We start from the raw sequence: 17719 nt of genomic DNA on the forward strand, positions 1-17719 counted from the left end.
GAGTCCCCTGTAAGACACCAAGCCCAGCTTCTTGGGGTGGTTTGCTATTCAGTGCTCCTCCCCAAAAGCAGATCTGACTGCCAGGAATGACATAAGCACCCACGGAGGTGAGAAGACAGAGCTTGGGCCTTCACCCCTTTGCTGATTGCCAAATCATAACGTGTGCTCCACACAAACAAAAGGCATCAAATAGGTTGCTGAGTTCTTCAGCCTCTAAAATAATTACTATGTATGGGATGGGACTGTGTTAGGATTGCGGAAATTCAAGTTCAAACAGAGACAAGGAAGACAGGGAAAGCTTTATTAGATTCCAGCTTAACCACGTGTCAGCTGGGTTACAGGACAGCAGAACTGGTGGTAAAGGTAAGTTACCAGCATGCACAACTGGGTGAGAAAAGGCAAGGCTGTATCCAAAGCAGGTACTTGGTGTCAGGCCAGGGCATGCACACCAAAATGGAAGCTATCAAAGGGGCGAGTGGCCGGCTCAGGAATGTGCATTTCCATGTGATTTTCCATGCATTTTGCAGAAGCCGTGAATTTTATGAGAGAGAGAAAACAAATTCAAGGCCAGCAGCGCATCCCTCTGGGAGGGAACGTGGCCATCAGTACTACATGACCAGAGGCCACAGCATGCAGGCCTGCTTTGAACACAGCCTTGGTGAGAGTGAAGTCAGGAAGACACTGGGATATGCAACATGCCTTGAGAGGGGCAATGCGAAGCACCAGGGGATGGTGGCAGGGCCAGATGCCCTCACCCAGGTGGAGAAGGGCTGAGGGAAACGCTGTCCTTGCAGTCCACGAGTCCCTAAGGCTCATGTCCCGCAAGGGGAAACCTGCTCTGCATGTAAAATCAGTAAAGACAGTGTCAGTCTGTTTCCTTGCTTGCTACAAGCCTTTTGTTTCCTGTGTCTCCTTGTCCAGACTATGGGCCAGAAAGAGCAGCAGCTCCGAGCCCTGAGAGAAGGAGCTCTGAAAGAAAAGAGGAGACAGAACTTGGCATTCAGGCTGCTGCATGGTTCAAGTACTAGTCAAACCCATCTTACCCATTTGTTCGATTTATTTAACTTCAAAGAGGTGCACACTAAAGCATTAAGATTTACTGGTTTGGATTCCTCTCTGTACAAGTTCTTTCAACCAGCTTTGAATACACAAAGGCTTTACAGATAGAAGCACTGAAATACAAGATAAAACAAATCTAAATTCCAAATCACTTCAAGAGGAAAAATTGTAGAAAATAAAAAAAAAAAAAAAAAAAAAAAGAATTAATCAAAAAACTCTCCTCCAAAAACTGCAGCACTCCTCAGGGAAGGGACAGACTGCACAAGGAGGAACACAAAGGGATGGAAGGCAAGCTAGTGTAGTCTCTGCCCAACGCTTCGCTGTGCTGGCGGCTCAGGGGATGGAGTTCAAAAGATCCTTGAGGAAGCTGTCGGGATCACTGATTTCTGACAAGAGTCCTTTAAAACAAGAGAAGATAAGACAGAATAATTAGATCCACAAAGCAGCTTTTCCTGCCCACGTTGGGGATTTGTGCTAGGACATGTCTAAGTTAATAATGACAGCTGCAGCGTTATTTTGAGCATGAGCAAGACACAGATAAACCCCTGTTGGATGCAGAAGGCACCAAAAGTGTGTGCTTTAAATCCATATGGCACATGTTCCTGTGCAAGTGAGCAACCGCAGGGACCCTGCTAGCTGGCTGCCTGGCAGCTCTGTACATCAGGCAGAAAGAGGCTAGCTTGGAGCACAACAAACTTGTGACAGAACTAAGAGCAGCTTCTCTACACATTCGTTTTCAGCATCTCCTGACTCCTGGGGATACAAAATCCCTATGGAGAAAGGCTGGGAACATTGAGGCTCTTCAGCCTGGAGAAGAGAAGCTGCATTGAGACCTCAGAGCAGCTTCCAGTGTCTGAAGGGGGCTACAAGGATGCTGGAGAGGGGCTCTTCATCAGGGACTGTAGTGACAGGACAAGGGGTGATGGGTTCAGACTGAAACAGGGGAAGTTCAGGTTGGAGACAAGGCAGAAATTCTTTACTTTGAGGGTGCTGAGGCGCTGGCACAGGGTGCCCAGAGAAGCTGTGGCTGCCCCATCCCTGGCAGTGTTCAAGGCCAGGTTGGACACAGGGGCTTGGAGCAAGCTGCTCTAGTGGAAGGTGTCCCTGCCCGTGGCAGGGGGTTGGAACTGGATGAGCTTTAAGGTCCCTTCCAACACAAACCATTCCATGATTCTATGCAGCAACTCTCACTGCACTGAACTGCTGCCTTGAGTACACGGTCACATCTGTTCATCAACCTTCAAACCACATATTCCCCAAAGCACCTTTAAGCTGTGATGAGCATATGTATATTTAAGAGACAAGATTGAGGACCCATAGGATCAGGTGAGAGAAATTTTCCTGCCTGGGGATGCTCAAGTGTTGTCTCCCAACCGTGTTTGAAGTAGCTTAGGCAATACCAGGAGCACAAACAAGCTGCTGCAGCGGTGTCAGGAATGCTGCTGTCTCAAGCAGTCACGAGTTGCATAAGGCAGCCTATAAAAGGGAAAGTGCACACTTACCAGCCACATCCAGAAACTCGGAGAACGTTTCCACTGGCATGAATTCCTCCTGGAAGGTTTTCAGGGCCTTGTCTGCAGCTTCGTGTATTGGCATGTCGTTGTGTCGTATGAATTCAGCAAGAGAGTAGGACCAGCCTCCCTCTGTGTTACTGGTAGGCACCTTCTATGAGAGGGGAAAATGGGATCAAATCAGTCCAAAACATAACAGTGTAGAACAATAACTGATCCCTTCTCCTGTTGCCCTTGGACTTGCACCCCCTGCCACACAGTGAAAACTACCCCATATGTGACTGCTTTGAACAGAATGTAAAGCAAGGTCACAGGTATTTTCTTACTCTCATTATCTGACCCTCTTTGGAAGCTGCAGGTTCCCTTCTGGTGGATGCCGCTCCCTCCTTCCTTACCCACTGCTTCCCTTGGGCAGCTCTGAATGTCCTTGCTTTAGTGAATGATGAACAGACAAAAATAAGCAAATACACAATGCAGGAGTGGAAGAAGTCTCTCAATTCTTCAGACACCAAACATCAAGAGGTGCAATAAGCACAGGCAGCCTCTTGTGGCCTTTCTGCTCATCCAAGGTGAGGTTTTACGTGTTACAAGGATCTTGGAAAAAAGGGGCTTCAAATTCTGCCTTCTGTTTCCAACACATGTAGTCATTCAGGTTAGAAAGCTGGTATCAATGAACTTCAAGGTTTTTTCTTACCTTGAACATGTTGTAAATGAGATCTACTAGGGCCCAGAAGAGAAGGCCAGAGCGGTATGTTCCATAGTCCTTCACTGTCTTATCTGCCAGTCTAGGAAGATAATGAAATCAATCTTGGAGTTAATCACTTTACTATGCTTTGGTAACCCATTTGATGAATAGCATGAAAGCTGAAGCAGCCAAAAAGCCTATCAATAATCCACACGGGAATAGCTCCGAGTAAGCTTTGCTCTGTGTGCTTGGACACAAAACAAACATTGGGCATCCACAACCTCTGTACAACAGTTCCTATGGCTAGGAAGTCACTTGCCCAGCCGTGCCTGAGGCAGCCAAAGCAGGTTAACCAATAACACCTTATTTCACAGAAAGAAAAGAAGCACAGAGGGAAGTTTACTGCTGAGACTAGTAGGAAGTCAACAGCCAAGCTGGAATAAACAGCCCACATCCCCCATGTGTGTGCTCCCTGCACAGCAGATTCCTGCACAAATAACTAAATGGAGGTTTCTGTATCAATGGCAGAGAGCACAGTTCTGCTTCGAACTCACAAAAGCATTTCTGAAAGACTCCAAGGGAAACATCTCATCCTTGAAGAAATGGAGGAATTCCCATTTAATACTTTCTCGGTTATTCTATCGCTGTGAAAGGAGTTTGGGTTTGGAACTGCAGCATCTGGCTGAAGAAATGCTCCAAAAGGTGCAGAGCTGTCCTGGGATAACAGCTCCCAAAGTTTACAGGATTAATCACAAACAGGTCCTGGCAAGGCGGAACCTCCTGCCAGCAACTCTAATGGCTTTGGAATTTTCTTGCATGTGTTTCTCAGGTACCTTTGCCTCCATCACATGCTGCTTCCTGCTCACCACTTAAAAGCTTTGGAAAGAAAAAGCCCTTTTCTATGCATCTAGAATTAGATGAGCTTCCAAGGCAGTAAGACAAAAGGGTATTGTCTGACCTGCGATCTGCCATCAACTGGGGGTTTCTTGGGGGGAAAAAAGCATCTTTCTGCTCTTCTCAAAGGTTCCATTTGTGTGTCTGCCCTTAACACAGGCAGCCTGGGAGGTGGCAGCCTGCTTGGGCACTAAGCTTAATTACTGAAAGGAAAACCAATTAGTAAAGGTGACTAAATTTCCACGGGAAGAGCAGCAAGGCAGAGCGAGGCTAATTCTAGACTCCCAAATACTGCAAGCCAGGGTTTCTTTTTATGTGAAGGGGTTTGATCTAATTGGAGTCTGCTCCTTTAATTGAAAACTAAAAGGCCCTTGTGGGTTAAGTCTGGTAGCTACCTTCTGGAACAGCTACTCCATGTCATAGCTGCAGCCTTGTCATTAATGTAAGCTGGTTCAGGCTCAGCAGTTGTACGTGGGCTGCCAGCAGACAGCTAGACATCAATGCTTCAGGAACCTTGCTTCTTCATGAATATTTTACGAAGGTCACAGTCAGAGCAAAGGGGAAAAAACCAGAAGGATATTTTCCTCCCAAACTCCAGATGAAAGCTACGCTGGGAAGTGTCTACAGGCTTTTTCTAGCTAGAATTCCTGCTTCAGGAATAAGAAGCAGGTAATCGGTCACTTGATTCAGCTCTTTGGCATTTGTAAGTTATAGTTACAAAAAAAAGAACAAATCCATTCTGGCAATTTCATCTTTGGGCTTAAATCCCAAGTGTTTCTAAACCAAAGAATCTCTCTCTTTGCTGTTGTAGACAAACTGTGATAACTGCAGCTCCTGGCACAGACAGAAGACATTTTGGGCTTGATCCTCCTCAGATGTGTCTTACTAATCCAGCTGAGCAGCTGTAGGAAACACCTAACCACAGGACAGGGCATGGGCACTGTTTCTTGCCTTCACTTAAGTATGAGGGAATACAGAATATTGCCTGCATGTTCATTAATAAGATTTACAGGCCCTTTTTAGGATCACAAATTGCTTTTAGATGCACTGTTGGTTGCTACAGCAACTTCTCTCCATCTCCTCCACTAAAGGCAGCAACAAGTCCTTGTGTCTCCCTAACCTTCAGCCCACACCACCCCGATGTAGTCTGAATGGTGCAGTTCCCAGAGAGCACCCTTGTACTGCATCTCATGTGGAATGCTAACTGTAATCTCTGTATGCAGACACATTACTCTGATGTTACAGACACTGGCTTTCTTTTTGCCTTGGCCTTTAAATTCAAGGTATTGGCCCTTATCTGCAGAGCATTTCACCATCCATCACCCTCTTCCTGATTTTCCACAAGAATAAATAAGCCCAGCCCTTGGAAATAAGAACTGCCATATTTCTATTGCTGAGAGGTATTATCAGCAGCAGGCTTTGTGCTCTCTTAGTCTGCAGGGATTAAAGCAAGTCCTTGAATAAACCTTGACATAATTCCTGAGAACTACTTCTGAGTGTTTTCCCCTCAAATTCCAGAGATTGGGTGCTTCAGCTGGAAGGTTCTTGCTCTGTTTCAATATGCTTTTATTTCAGTCATGGTTGGAAATAAGTTGGGAAAGAAACAGAATCTTTTACTGAGGGATAAAAACCACCAAACATCCACGGCAAACCCACAGCTCTGCTTTGCCAGTCTCCTTCACAAGCCACATGAAAGCTGCACACCCCTGTGTCCACAATAACATCTCCTGTCAGTGTTAAACCCCCTTTCCCAGGACTCAGACAGGGTGGTGGAAATAGGAGACACAGAACAGGCTGAGCCTGAAGAGCAGAAACTAGCACAGAAATCAATACAGGAGCCCCTTCAAGGGCTCTTTCCCTTTTGATGCCTTTAATAGCATTGATGCATGCTGTGTTGTGTGTTACTACAATGTAATGACTTTATCAAACACATAATTAATGTCATCAGAATAAGAATGCCCTTTAAAGCGACTCAGAATAATAATGAATGTATTCCTAATTATGACAGCTATTTAAAATCATCTTTTCAGTAACTGGAATTCTCCTTCCTTCTCTGGAAGTATGGGCTTTTGTCAGGCGCAGCCACTTATTCTTGTGCTTCAAGTGCCTGACAGCTGCTATTGATTCTTTTCTTTTTTAAAAGCAATGGCATTTGATTTCTATTTCTATTTTTCTATTTAAAGAAGCTGGTGCACTGATCAAAAGAGCACAGAAACAGCTTCTTTAGTAAAGCAAGCAGAGAGCATGCTAGCAGCTCTGAAACAGCACACAGCAGAAGTTACTACAGCATTATTACATCTCACTCGATACAGGGGGAAAATAATCATGGAATGGTTTGGGTTGGAAGGAACCTTAAAGCTCCTCCAGCTCCAACCCTGCCACGGGCAGGGACCCCTTCCACTAGAGCAGCTTGCTCCAAGCCCCTGTGTCCAACCTGGCCTTGAACACTGCCAGGGATGGGGCAGCCACAGCTTCTCTGGGCACCCTGTGCCAGTGCCTCAGCACCCTCACAGGGAAGAGCTTCTGCCTAAGAGCTCATCTCAGTCTCCCCTCTGGCAGGTTAAAGCCATTAAATTTATCATTCTCCTACTTTTAGGAGATATAATTCCTAGGAAAAGCATCATTTCCACTGATCAACTAATTCATGCACTGCAGAAAACACCCAGAACTGAATGCTCCTGCTTATACCTCTGCAACGCTGAGCGCAAAACTTCCCAGAAGGGTCAGTATCTACTGTTCTAGAACACACACACTCCCTTCCTTATCTCCCCATAAGCTGCCTGTGGCTCTCACTGCAGTGACAGTGACAGGAGCACACCGGCTGTGGCATGGCTAACCTGCTGGCTCCCCCTGGCGACACCACTCGCACGTGGGAGGTGACAAGGAGCCTCTTGAGGATCTCCACTCTCATGGCTTTCCACTTCTCGGGGGGTGAGATGTGCAGTGCCAGCACGGTGTAATAGTGGGGCCCGTCCACCTCGTAGGCACTCTCCACCCACTTCTCCTTGGGGTGCTCCATGAAGCTCTGCAGGTTCTTCTCCTCCCTCGAAGTTGCTCGAGTTCTGAAACACAAGAAAAGCTTCAGCAGCTGCTCTGGCTCATACATGTTAATGTGCTACTCCTCAGGAGCTTTGAGGGGCTGCATCCATGCAGTCCTGAACAGGAGAAAGCAGTGCAGGCTTGGCACTATCGGGTTGTTTCCAAATCCCTTCACTGCTTGAGCAGTTGCTCCCAGTGGAGCAGGCAAGCCTAGCATCACTCTTCCTTGGAGCTGTGTATGGAACTGGAGCCCTGTAAAGCAGCTGGCATTGTCCCAGTAGAAGGCAATACTATTTTTCCTTGTTTTAGAGGATAAACAGAGTAAGGCAAACCAGTCCATGTGTTCAGGTTGCACCTTCTCCCATCTGACACTGCAGCTCCTACACCAGACTTTAGAATTAGTTTACATGATTCATGTAATTCAGAAAGCAAAATTCAAATTCAAAAGCAATCACTGAGAAGATAAAGGCCAATTTCAAAACCAAAAAGACAGTGGATTTACTGTAAGCTTATACATATATATATTCCCCCTAGCTCCAATCTCTTCAGGAGTCCTGACACCCCAGAGCTGCCCATGCGACCTCTGTGTTACAGCAGACTTTATATACATCCATCATGCTTTACCATGGTCTACTGCTCTACTTCATCAGGAAGAGGCTGCCAGCCAAACAGGGCAAGATAGGTTAGATACACCCTCCCTACCAGGAAGGTATAAAGCAGCATCTTAGCAGATAAAGCTGTTCCTATGTGACCTTTTCATCTACTACATGCTACAGCTGGTAGCCAACCAGTAGCTCTTCATTTTCTCCATTTAATATCATCATGTCTTTAGGGAAAAAATAATGCCTGGAAACTACATAAAGCATTTTTACACAAGAGCCACACAGCGGGTTCTGGGCTCTCGGGTGCCAGCAAGCAGCCCAACAAGATGAAAAGAATAGTTTCATTTATGTGTCTCCCAAGGGACTCAGAAAACAAGAGCACAGGGATCTGGAGATAGATAGCAAAAACAATAGACAAATTGTATTAGAGCCAAAATGTTGATTAGTTCCAGACAGGAAAATGAGAGAGATTTCCCTGTACTGCATTTGGAGTGACCTTGGTTGAAGAGGAGTGTATTTTAACATTTATAGCCTCATTTAATTAGTCTTTCTAGTATCTAACTACACAAACAAAAGGCACACGGGCTTTACATTGTCTGTATTATCAGGACCAGCTCGTGCATTCCAAAGCATTTAGGTACCAACAGATTTGCACACTTGGACTTAGTGTCAAGCCAAAGGGCACCCTTATCCCATGCCTTGCATAAAGAAGATCTTACTGAAACACTGTTGATAGTTATAATAATAATAGAAAAAAGTGTCTCAAAGTCAGGCAAACCTCAGGGACCTGATCACTACAGGAGAATTCTAGTATGTCAAAACTGGAAACAAAACTGACTGCGTTATTTCTGTGTTATTTTAATACTGGATAAAATGATACCAGGGTTAAGTTTTCAACTAACAATTACTTCATCCTAGTGTCTCTCTTTTGTCTGCTCCAGAGGAAATGAAGCTGGCAGTGTTCCTTTCATCTAATAACCCTGTTGTTCACTCCAGAGGTAATAATTACATCTAGAATGGAAAGAGAAGCTAATTCCCAATTGCTTTTACTCAATAGGCTCCCTGTTATCCGGCATGTTCAGGCAGCAGCTCCAACCAATGAAAACCTCCAACAGCCCACTTAGGATGCGCAGTTTGGTTCCTCCTAAAGCTTTTGTGTGATTTCCCATCTTTCTTGCCTCAGACGCGTAACAAAGCCCAGAGTGCAGCTCTGAGAGACCTTTCTGAGACTACAAGTAGAAGGCAGAGGTAAAGATACTGACGTGTTGAGGACGTAGAGCACCGTGTGGATTATGTATGGAATGAGGTGTATGTTGCTCTCCCTTCCTCCTCCTCCAGTATCTACGCTGAATGATTGCTCCATTGCAAACCGGAGAAAGAGCAGTTTAATGTCATGGACATTGAGCTGGTAGGTGGGCTCCCGCTGCCCTGTGCACTCCTGGAGGTACGTGTTGTGTCTGAAAAACAGCAGTTAAGTGTTACTTTCTCAAGAACCTTTTAAAAACTTCAATCGAGTTTCCTCTTCCACACCAGAGCTCAGAATCCGAGCACATATTGCACTGAAAGGCTGCAAGGAATGACCAGGGTATGAAATGCAATCACTGCTACCTTCGATTAACCTCCTGAAAGGGAGGCTCTCAGCTTACTCTGGCAAATCCAAGTCCATCTGCAGATCGATCTATCTATCTATCTATCTATCTATCTATCTATCTATCTATCTATCTATCTATCTATCTATCATATCTCCCCCCATCAATACTATTTTCCCATGTCCAGGTGTGGGATCTTCCTATCTATCTATCTATAATATCTCCCCCCATCAATACTATTTTCCCATGTCCAGGGTGTGGGATACAGCTCCCTGGCTGAAATGAATTAATGATGTTACCACTCCTGATTTCTAACCTGACTGTACAAACCCAGCACAAGATGGACCAGAATACTGACAACAGATGAACCATCTGCTCCAGGGAAGTGGCTGGGCTACTGTAACTCATTACCATCCAACAGAGGTTTGGAACTACACAGGGGAATCCTCTGATGTCAAGACAGGTTTCTTTTGTAAAGCAGGGGGTCATTGGGTTGCAAATAAATCAATACTGTCACCTCACACTGCAACTTCAGGAGTAACTTGGGGTTAAGGAGGGAATGAATTCATTTATTTATAGGTCGAGAAGTTATCTTTCCTACTCACCGTGCTAAGCAAGTAGCAAAAGCAGACTCTGGCACGTGAGGTCCCCAGACTGGCAGGAGCCCGTTACACTTGGTGTTGGCATTTTGCAGGGCTGCACTCTCCCACTCTTCACGGCCGCGAGCAAGTCTGCATGGAGAAAGCGAGCCATGCCCAGGCAAGTTAGAAGGACACAAGTTTTTAGCTAAGAAATCATCAAAATTTGACAATTCCACAGCTTCTTTAAACCATGGAGCTCACTTTTCAGTGCCCAGGCCTGACCTCTGTTTGGCACATTAAAACAGACCACACCAGAGAAGCCCATGATGTCCCCAGGCTGTAAAGTGATCAACTCAGAAGCAAACCCATCCCGAGTTACAAGGCCAAGTGCCCACAAGCCATCCTGGAACATAAGATCAGCCAGCACCCCCCAGCCTGTGAGCAGAACACACCTTACAGCTGCAAGGTGACAGTCGTAGTGGACAATGTTGAAGTGAGACACTGTGCTGTATCCTTGTTGTTTTCGGGGCTTGTTCTCAAACTCCTCTAGTGCAACACGTTTGGTGAAAGTATAAATCCCAAGGACTTTTGTAGGCTGCAACGATGACACAAGGGCTGTGTTAAAGATCATTCACTACTACAACAGCTGACATTTTGCACTGCTTTTACACTGCACTGGATTTCATCTTTCCCAGTCCCTCCTTCAAACTCAAACTGATTAAATGTTCCATCCCTGGCAGAATTCAAGGCCAGGTTGGACAGGGCCTTGGGCAACATGGTCTAGTGTGTGGTGTCCCTGCCCATGGGCTTGGAGCTGGATGATCTTAAGCTCTTTTCTGACTCAAACCATTCTATGACATCTTTTTCCAACTTCCACTAAAAACACTCAGCTTTGTTTTCACTGGAAACTCGCTTCCACTTCCCAATCTCCTCTAGAATTACTGATCCCAAGAACAAAACCTGAGATTTCTGATTTCCCAGTGCCAACACATCAACCCTTGTGTCAATCCCTCAGCTGGCAAGAGGCTTTGGAAATGTATCCCACTTTACCTGAAACTTGTATCCTTCCCTACAGATGCAGCAAGTCAGACCTGGTTCTTCTATAAGTTCCTCCATCTGTTTAAGCAGTGCAGTCTTGGTCACTACCTGACCCTTCTCGTTTGTCTGAAAGAGGACGTTAAAAAGACAATGATGAACACCACACCACCACCACTGGAACAGGAATGTCCATTCCATTTCCCAGCCTACTACTGGCAACTGTGTTTGCTCTCCCAGCAAACTGTGGGTTTGAGCTCTGCAATATTTGTCAATAAATCAGTTAACACGATTCTGTGTGTGGCAGCTTTAGCAAGACACAAATAAAAGACCATTAGCTCACTAGTCTGCCATCAGTGCAAATAGACATTACCGTCATCCCCAGGGTGCCCAGGGCCTTCTGTCTCATTGCCATGGCCATACGTTTCTTCTCTGCACGTGTCTCCTTCCGGGCAGCATCAATCTTCTTATTCACCTCTGGATGTTCCCTTAGTGCCTCCAGAAGATTCTCTGCTAACGTCCCGATCCCTTCATCACTAGACACCTGCTCCAGCTTGTGCAGGTTGGTAATGGAGTCTGTGCCTATTAGCACCTAACAGGGATTGAAACACAGCACTTTCTTCAGAGAAAAGGTGCACACAGCAGTACCTGCTCCCTCTAATGCCACCCATGACAGCTAAGCAGAAGCACTGGTTTACAACTGGTTTTACCAAGTGTCTTTCTTCTTTGATGTTGCTACACTATGGGCCCTGAACCCTAAAACTGTGTATGACAGCAGGGCAATTTGCCTCTCTGCTGGCCATTCGTATGAGCTCAGATGTGGATGTTGGATAAAGAGAATCCTTAAAACAGTACCAGGCCCCGAGAAACCTATCGATACTGTACAGTGCACAGCCTGAATTACCTTCTCATGTTGGTGTGTGCACCTCACAGCATGTAGAGTAAGAAGATACTGAAGTCAAAATCCCTGCCTTCCAGACTCTTACAGACTAGATGACACCTGAAGCTGGTGTGTCTCTCCAAGCCCACCAAAAAAACAGTGTAGAACCAACTACTATAGAAGTAACCGCTTAGCTACAGCCACTAAAAGCAGCATAACAAACCAGCCACGTCCTACCTGGCTTTCACAAGAGTCTCCTTACCTGTGTAGCAGGGTGCTGCGTGGCAAGTCCTCGGAGCAGGCGAAGGATAAAAGGAAGTGCAGGTCGAGCTAAGAATTTCTTCCATACATCTGCATCCAAACTGCAGAGAAAACAAGAAGCAGCAGCTGAAGGGCAGTCACCCGTGCTGAAAAGGCACTTGGTGGTCAGCCAGCAGCACAGCTGGCAGAGCACAGGCTGTAGGCAGGACAAGCACCCTTCCCCCTGTGTCCCTCCTCCATTAATGAATGAAGTGACATTCACACTCCCACTTCCACATTGCGCATGGTAATACCCACAGTGTCAGCTCTCAGCCTTGGAATTTGTTTTGTGTTCACAAGCTGGCCATCAAAAGCTCTGTTACACTGCACTAGCTAAGGAGCAGGCAGGAAACACAAGTACTGTGCTATCCAAGAGATCAGCTTGGATGGGTATCAAACGGGAAGATGACAGGCTTTTTAGTTCATCCCTGTAGTGGCATTGTCTCACCAGACCCTCTGCATCACAGCTGTACCACGTCTAAATGCTTCTGAATGTGGACTTGTTAATGGCTTGCTTGGAAGATTGTTGTGGTGACGAAACTAGAGAAGGATGTTCAGGATTATGCCATACATTAACGAGTGACTCTTACTTCTTTGCACTGGGAATGTGCTTTTTCATGTAGTCAAGGGCATTCTGTGTAATTCCCTTCTGAAGGATGAGATCTTTCAGCTGATGGCCGTTGCTGTTGTTCTTTATTCCTGCTGCTATTTTACAGAAGCAGTCTAGGAAAACTTTATCATCTCCACTGTGCTCCTCGTCATACCTGAATGAAGACAAGAAACGGTAACTTGGAGGCTCTCCAAACATCTCTGCCTGTAATCCTCACTGCATTATTGCTGAATGTATATACCCCAGCTTAGACACTCAGAACAGCTACTCAGACCCTTGTCATCTCAGAATACACACTAAAGCCCTACTTCTTCAGCTACACACTCACGTATTTCTTCTACAAATGGCTTAGGAGTGAAACAGGAAATTAAGCTTATGCACTAAGAATCTCTGAAGCTTCGCATTACACTGAAGTAAGCGTCAGTGAGGAAATAAAAGGTTCAGACTTGTCAGTACAACTGATTTCACGTGCTTTTAGTTGAAACATGACAACATACTTATCAAAGTTACAGTAGGGCTTGAACCGATCAACCAGAATCTGCATTTTCTCCATCTCCCCAAAGGACAGGTAGGGGATGATGCGCAACAGGCCTTGCAAGACACTGAGATTGGAACGGACAAAAGTGCTGTTGATCTGATCAAGCAGCATTACCAGCTGATCCTTGTCACCAGTTAGGAGGAGGTTACCCTGCAAAGGAAGAATGCAGCACGATTTATATGGAGGAATAAATCTATAACCTTCAAGAAAACCTTCACTCTAGTTGCTGGTAGACTCTCTTGAAGGATTAGAGGTCTAGGCCCTAATACAGACTGAAGAACAAAATCCAACCTCATTCCCAAATGTCTTGTGGAACGGCTGTATCAACTCCTCTAGCTGATACCTGACTTCTTCCACCTACTGTTAAAGCATTTTCTAGTCAAAAAGGTCTAATGATTCCAACCCAAGGGGCGTCAGGTTCCCATACACCAAGAGTTTCAAAAGATGAGCGAGAAACTCTTCTCATTCTCAGGCTGGTTGAGATAGATTTCATTTTCAGTTAGCTGAAAATCAATCATGTTTTCAACACATACAAAAACAAGGCAGAGCTGTCTTCTCTTGTCTCCCACTGGCCTGTGGCCTAAAGCAGCAAGGAAGGGATCCAAGCAGAGCCTAATAACCCCCAAAACTGTGCAAGAATCATCCTAAAGCAGCCTTGCAGCGCTTGTGGTTCAGGGCACTCCTCTTGTCCTACCTCCAAGACCTGCTAAGACATGCCAGCAAGCATAACAAGGGTTGGACTCGCATTTAGCACTCTACAGCTCCTGAAGCTCAGCATCACTAATAAGATATTTGCAATCTTTGAATCCCAACCAACATCCCCATTCATGCACTGAACCCCAGGCACTCACCTTGTCTTCGCTCAGAGGTTCTGCGTTGGATTCATCCAGTATGATCTCCATTATACTAAGCACTTGTTCTGCCACAGCTGCTCCTCCGCTGTCCTTACTTTCCTGCTCAGCCACCAGAGCCTGAAGAAGATGGCAGCAGTTATTGGAACAGCAGTAACTGGTTCAACTGATCCACACACTTCCACTCACAACAGATAAGGAATATCTAACAGGTAATTTGTAGTGCCAGTCCAGCACTCCTGTAGATGGCATAAGGCAGCATGAGAGTCAGAGGTACCTTAGAATCACTGAAGTCCACGGAAAACATGGACTTTATGGAAGTCCAGGCTGTCCTTACCAGGTTAAGAGTTCCCAACATGACATTCAAAGTGTTCATCTCCGGCTTGACCAGCTGCTGACGATTTATTTTCACCTTCACACAGTAACTGAACAGTTTTAACAGTACCTACAAAACACAGAGAATGCATTTCCAGTGGTACCTTCAGAGTAAGCAGGAGGATTTTGCGGAAACCAAAGCACCCAGTTATATAGCTTGTTTCCAGCCTACTGGGGTAAAGTACAAGCCAGACTTTAAAGCATAGGACAGCTTTGGTTTCAAGTAAGGCCAAGGCAGAACACACACTGGCAAGGCAGAATTTAGTCTTAGGAGGAATGGGAGAGGGAAAGAAGGAATTCCTCAGGTTTTCATTAACTAGTGAACTGAAACTCTGCTCCAACACTTCAAGTGCAACACAGATCAGAGTAAACTTCACCAATGCTTGTGGCATTTGCCATCATGTAACTCATGACCCCAAAGTCCAGAAGCTGAGACTCACAGTTAAGAGGTGCCGGCCTTGTTTGAAGTCCTTGATTCCAGTCAGTCTGTTGAGCATGCACTCCAAGCCTCCACACTGGGCCATGACACCTGCCATCTTATACACTTCTTCCTCATCCTCTTCTTCATCTACAGGACAGACAGATTGTGAAGAGAGGAAGCAGGCACAGTACGGCAAGCTTAGTCCAAGGGAGAAAACAGTGAAGTAAAAATGGGGAGTACAGTAGGACAAATTTACCAGCAAGTCAAGTCTCTTCAACTGTACCCAATTTGGAAAGAATTATGAGCAGGAATATGAAGGAGGGCCAGGCAGAATGGTCTCTGTGCCATGTAAGTGTTCACATTCAAAGTACAGATTTAAAAGCTTGTTACAATCCACTCTAGGTGAAGCAGGTAAACGTAGCAAAAGCAACGTCAATCAACTTTAAGCTCACTGCTGTAAGGATAATAGTGCCAGTGCTCTGCAGTGAACCTCAGATTCCCAATCTAATCCCAGCTTTCAGGAGACAAACGCATTACCAGTAGTGGAGTCGAGAGACTCGATGAATTCCTCAGTTGCATCTCCTAGTAACCCTCGCATGCGGTAAATGATCCTCATCGGCTCCCCCTGCAAGACAGGAGAGCATTTTATTTACTGTCTCTCTGTGGACACTTCCCTACAAGTCCAGTTCTCTTTACAGCATGTAATACACACTCCAGCCTCGGTTTCCCTTTCTGCTGTTTTCACTGTGGCTGGGAACACAGAAATCTCTCACTTCCTCATTCCTCCCTGAGATGAGTTAAAAACAACAGTAAAGCCACCACCTGCAAAAACATCAGTACCTCATCTCTTGGTCTGTCCAGCTTTTCCTGGCATTGCCAGTTAGACTGACAGGCTGGTAATAAACAGTTTCCTTTAGCACCAGTGAAGGATCTTGCCAAGAAAAATGTGGTTCTATAGAGAAATGCCTGCTTTCCACAGCAACCTTTCCCTCTGAGGGTACTGCACAGCATACCTGGGAAGTACAGGGATCAGGCACAGCCCAGTAAATGAAGCAGGAGAGATTAATTGGACAAGTGCTTTTGAACAGATAAAATCTGCAGTGATGGAAAATGGCAGAGCACAAGGAAAAGGCAATTTAATGAGCTTTCAGTAAGACAGTATATTGCTAAAATGACACAGCCAAGCCCACTGAAGCACAAGCTGTGCTAAAAAGCCTGGGAAAAGGCTAGTTTTCCAGCTGCATTTCCCGCTGGAAATACTGACAGCGTATCACTGAACTTTCCATTTTAATCCATAGGTCTGAATAAAAAGCAGAAAAGCAAAATCCCAGATTTGGGAGCAGGAAACCTTGTGAGAGAAAACCTGTCAGAGAGCGCACTAAGCCTAATGTGGAATAAGCAGTGCTTAATGTCACAGCAAATACATAAGCAGAAGGAAAGCCCCAGGGGGAAGATCTGCTCAAAGGCCATGCTAGCGACCAGCAATTAACACCACAGGGGCCCTGGTAAAATGGCAGATGAACAAAAAAAGCCAGTGAGAGACAAGGGAAACAAAAAGGGGCCTGAGGTTGTGCTCTTGTGCGCCTGTCTATTTCCTAGGGAACGTGAGCCGCAGCTCCAGAAGTGCTCTGCCGAGTTGCACACAAAGGGAGGCAGAGGAAAGCTCAGTAATGCTGAGCAAACTCTGCCTTTCTCCAGCAGCACTGCATCCTGCTGCAGCTCAGCATCCCCTGGGAATGGCACCTCACTGCTTGGGCAGCACGTGCAATGATTTCCCTCAGTAACTGGACTAGAGTTCCAATTGGAACGCACAGATAAAGAGCAGCGCCTCATTTCCCTGTTCAAGTTAGTACCTTACTAAAAAATAATCACTGTCACCTAGCTTTGGGCTTCATTTTGCAGTACAGAAGGCTTTTTTACTGAAGTTAAGCTTGAAGAGAACCATTCCCCACATCATCATTCACTGAAAACAGGCGGTTTGTTTGAATTCTTCCCCACAAACACAGGAAACAAATGGTTTCAGTCAAAGTGACTGCAATCCAAGAGTAAATGAGGAATGAACAAGAAGTGTTGGGCAAATCAGTCTTCTTTTATGATCTTAAGTGCTACTAGCAGTGGTTCTGAAGAATGTATGTGTTACAAGCAATATTTATTCCGATGGATTCCTTCTCAGTGCAAGTTTATTTTAGTGGCTACAAGAAAAGGAAGGAGGTTGTTCTGGACCATATCCACCTCTGAACAAGCTTCTGGGACACAGTGCACTAGTCCCCTGAGACTACTGGATCCATTTCTTCCTCTGAACAACAGGCAGTACACGCTACTAAGAACGAACTGGGAGGATGAAACCTGTCAAGTTCTTGAGATCCCTACATGAAAAGCACAAGAGCAGAAGTACAAAGTAACACAGAGAAACGTTGCATGCTCTCTGCATAAATAGCTCGGGTTCATCTCTGAAGCTGATGGAAGATGGAGCAATCTGGTGTCCCTGTCTGTACCCACACACTGAAGTGTCACGTGCAGATGGAGTGTGAAATGTGCTTTGAAAGGCAGTGACACAAAGTTCAGCTATTTCCCCAAAGGAATGTAAGAGTTTGTTACTCAGGAAGTCAGTTCACGTATCTGATATGCTACACAGCAAAGTTCAATACACTCACCTTGGTCAGCTTTTAAACCCCTGATGTTGCAGAACTGAGTAACAGTCATTAAGGGAGCACAGAAAGGTGCTGACCTATTATATCCAAGAAATTAT

At 45.6% G+C, this 17719-nt stretch overlaps 1 protein-coding gene across 1 annotated transcript in view; it reads right to left on the reverse strand.

Annotated features, from left to right (window-relative positions):
• Positions 1–278: 278 nt before the first annotated feature.
• The window catches only part of UBR4 (ubiquitin protein ligase E3 component n-recognin 4), a gene marked incomplete at its 5' end in the record, with an annotated part of 75667 nt that continues 58226 nt past the window's right edge, over positions 279–17719 (reverse strand). Inside the window, 16 exons of the mRNA XM_057416246.1 lie at positions 279–1457; positions 2562–2724; positions 3265–3355; positions 6987–7211; positions 9053–9247; positions 9985–10110; positions 10413–10555; positions 11011–11124; positions 11369–11587; positions 12138–12237; positions 12766–12939; positions 13283–13473; positions 14175–14294; positions 14512–14619; positions 14990–15117; positions 15508–15595. Coding sequence (XP_057272229.1) covers positions 1393–1457; positions 2562–2724; positions 3265–3355; positions 6987–7211; positions 9053–9247; positions 9985–10110; positions 10413–10555; positions 11011–11124; positions 11369–11587; positions 12138–12237; positions 12766–12939; positions 13283–13473; positions 14175–14294; positions 14512–14619; positions 14990–15117; positions 15508–15595 — 2250 coding nt within the window. The remainder of the gene's footprint in view (positions 1458–2561; positions 2725–3264; positions 3356–6986; positions 7212–9052; positions 9248–9984; positions 10111–10412; positions 10556–11010; positions 11125–11368; positions 11588–12137; positions 12238–12765; positions 12940–13282; positions 13474–14174; positions 14295–14511; positions 14620–14989; positions 15118–15507; positions 15596–17719) is intronic.

This window comes from Pezoporus wallicus, unplaced genomic scaffold, assembly GCF_028554395.1.
Source record: "Pezoporus wallicus isolate ANWC-B61680 ecotype Strahan unplaced genomic scaffold, APGP_CSIRO_Pwel_v1 contig_14547, whole genome shotgun sequence".
In the NCBI taxonomy this organism is placed as follows: domain Eukaryota; kingdom Metazoa; phylum Chordata; class Aves; order Psittaciformes; family Psittacidae; genus Pezoporus; species Pezoporus wallicus.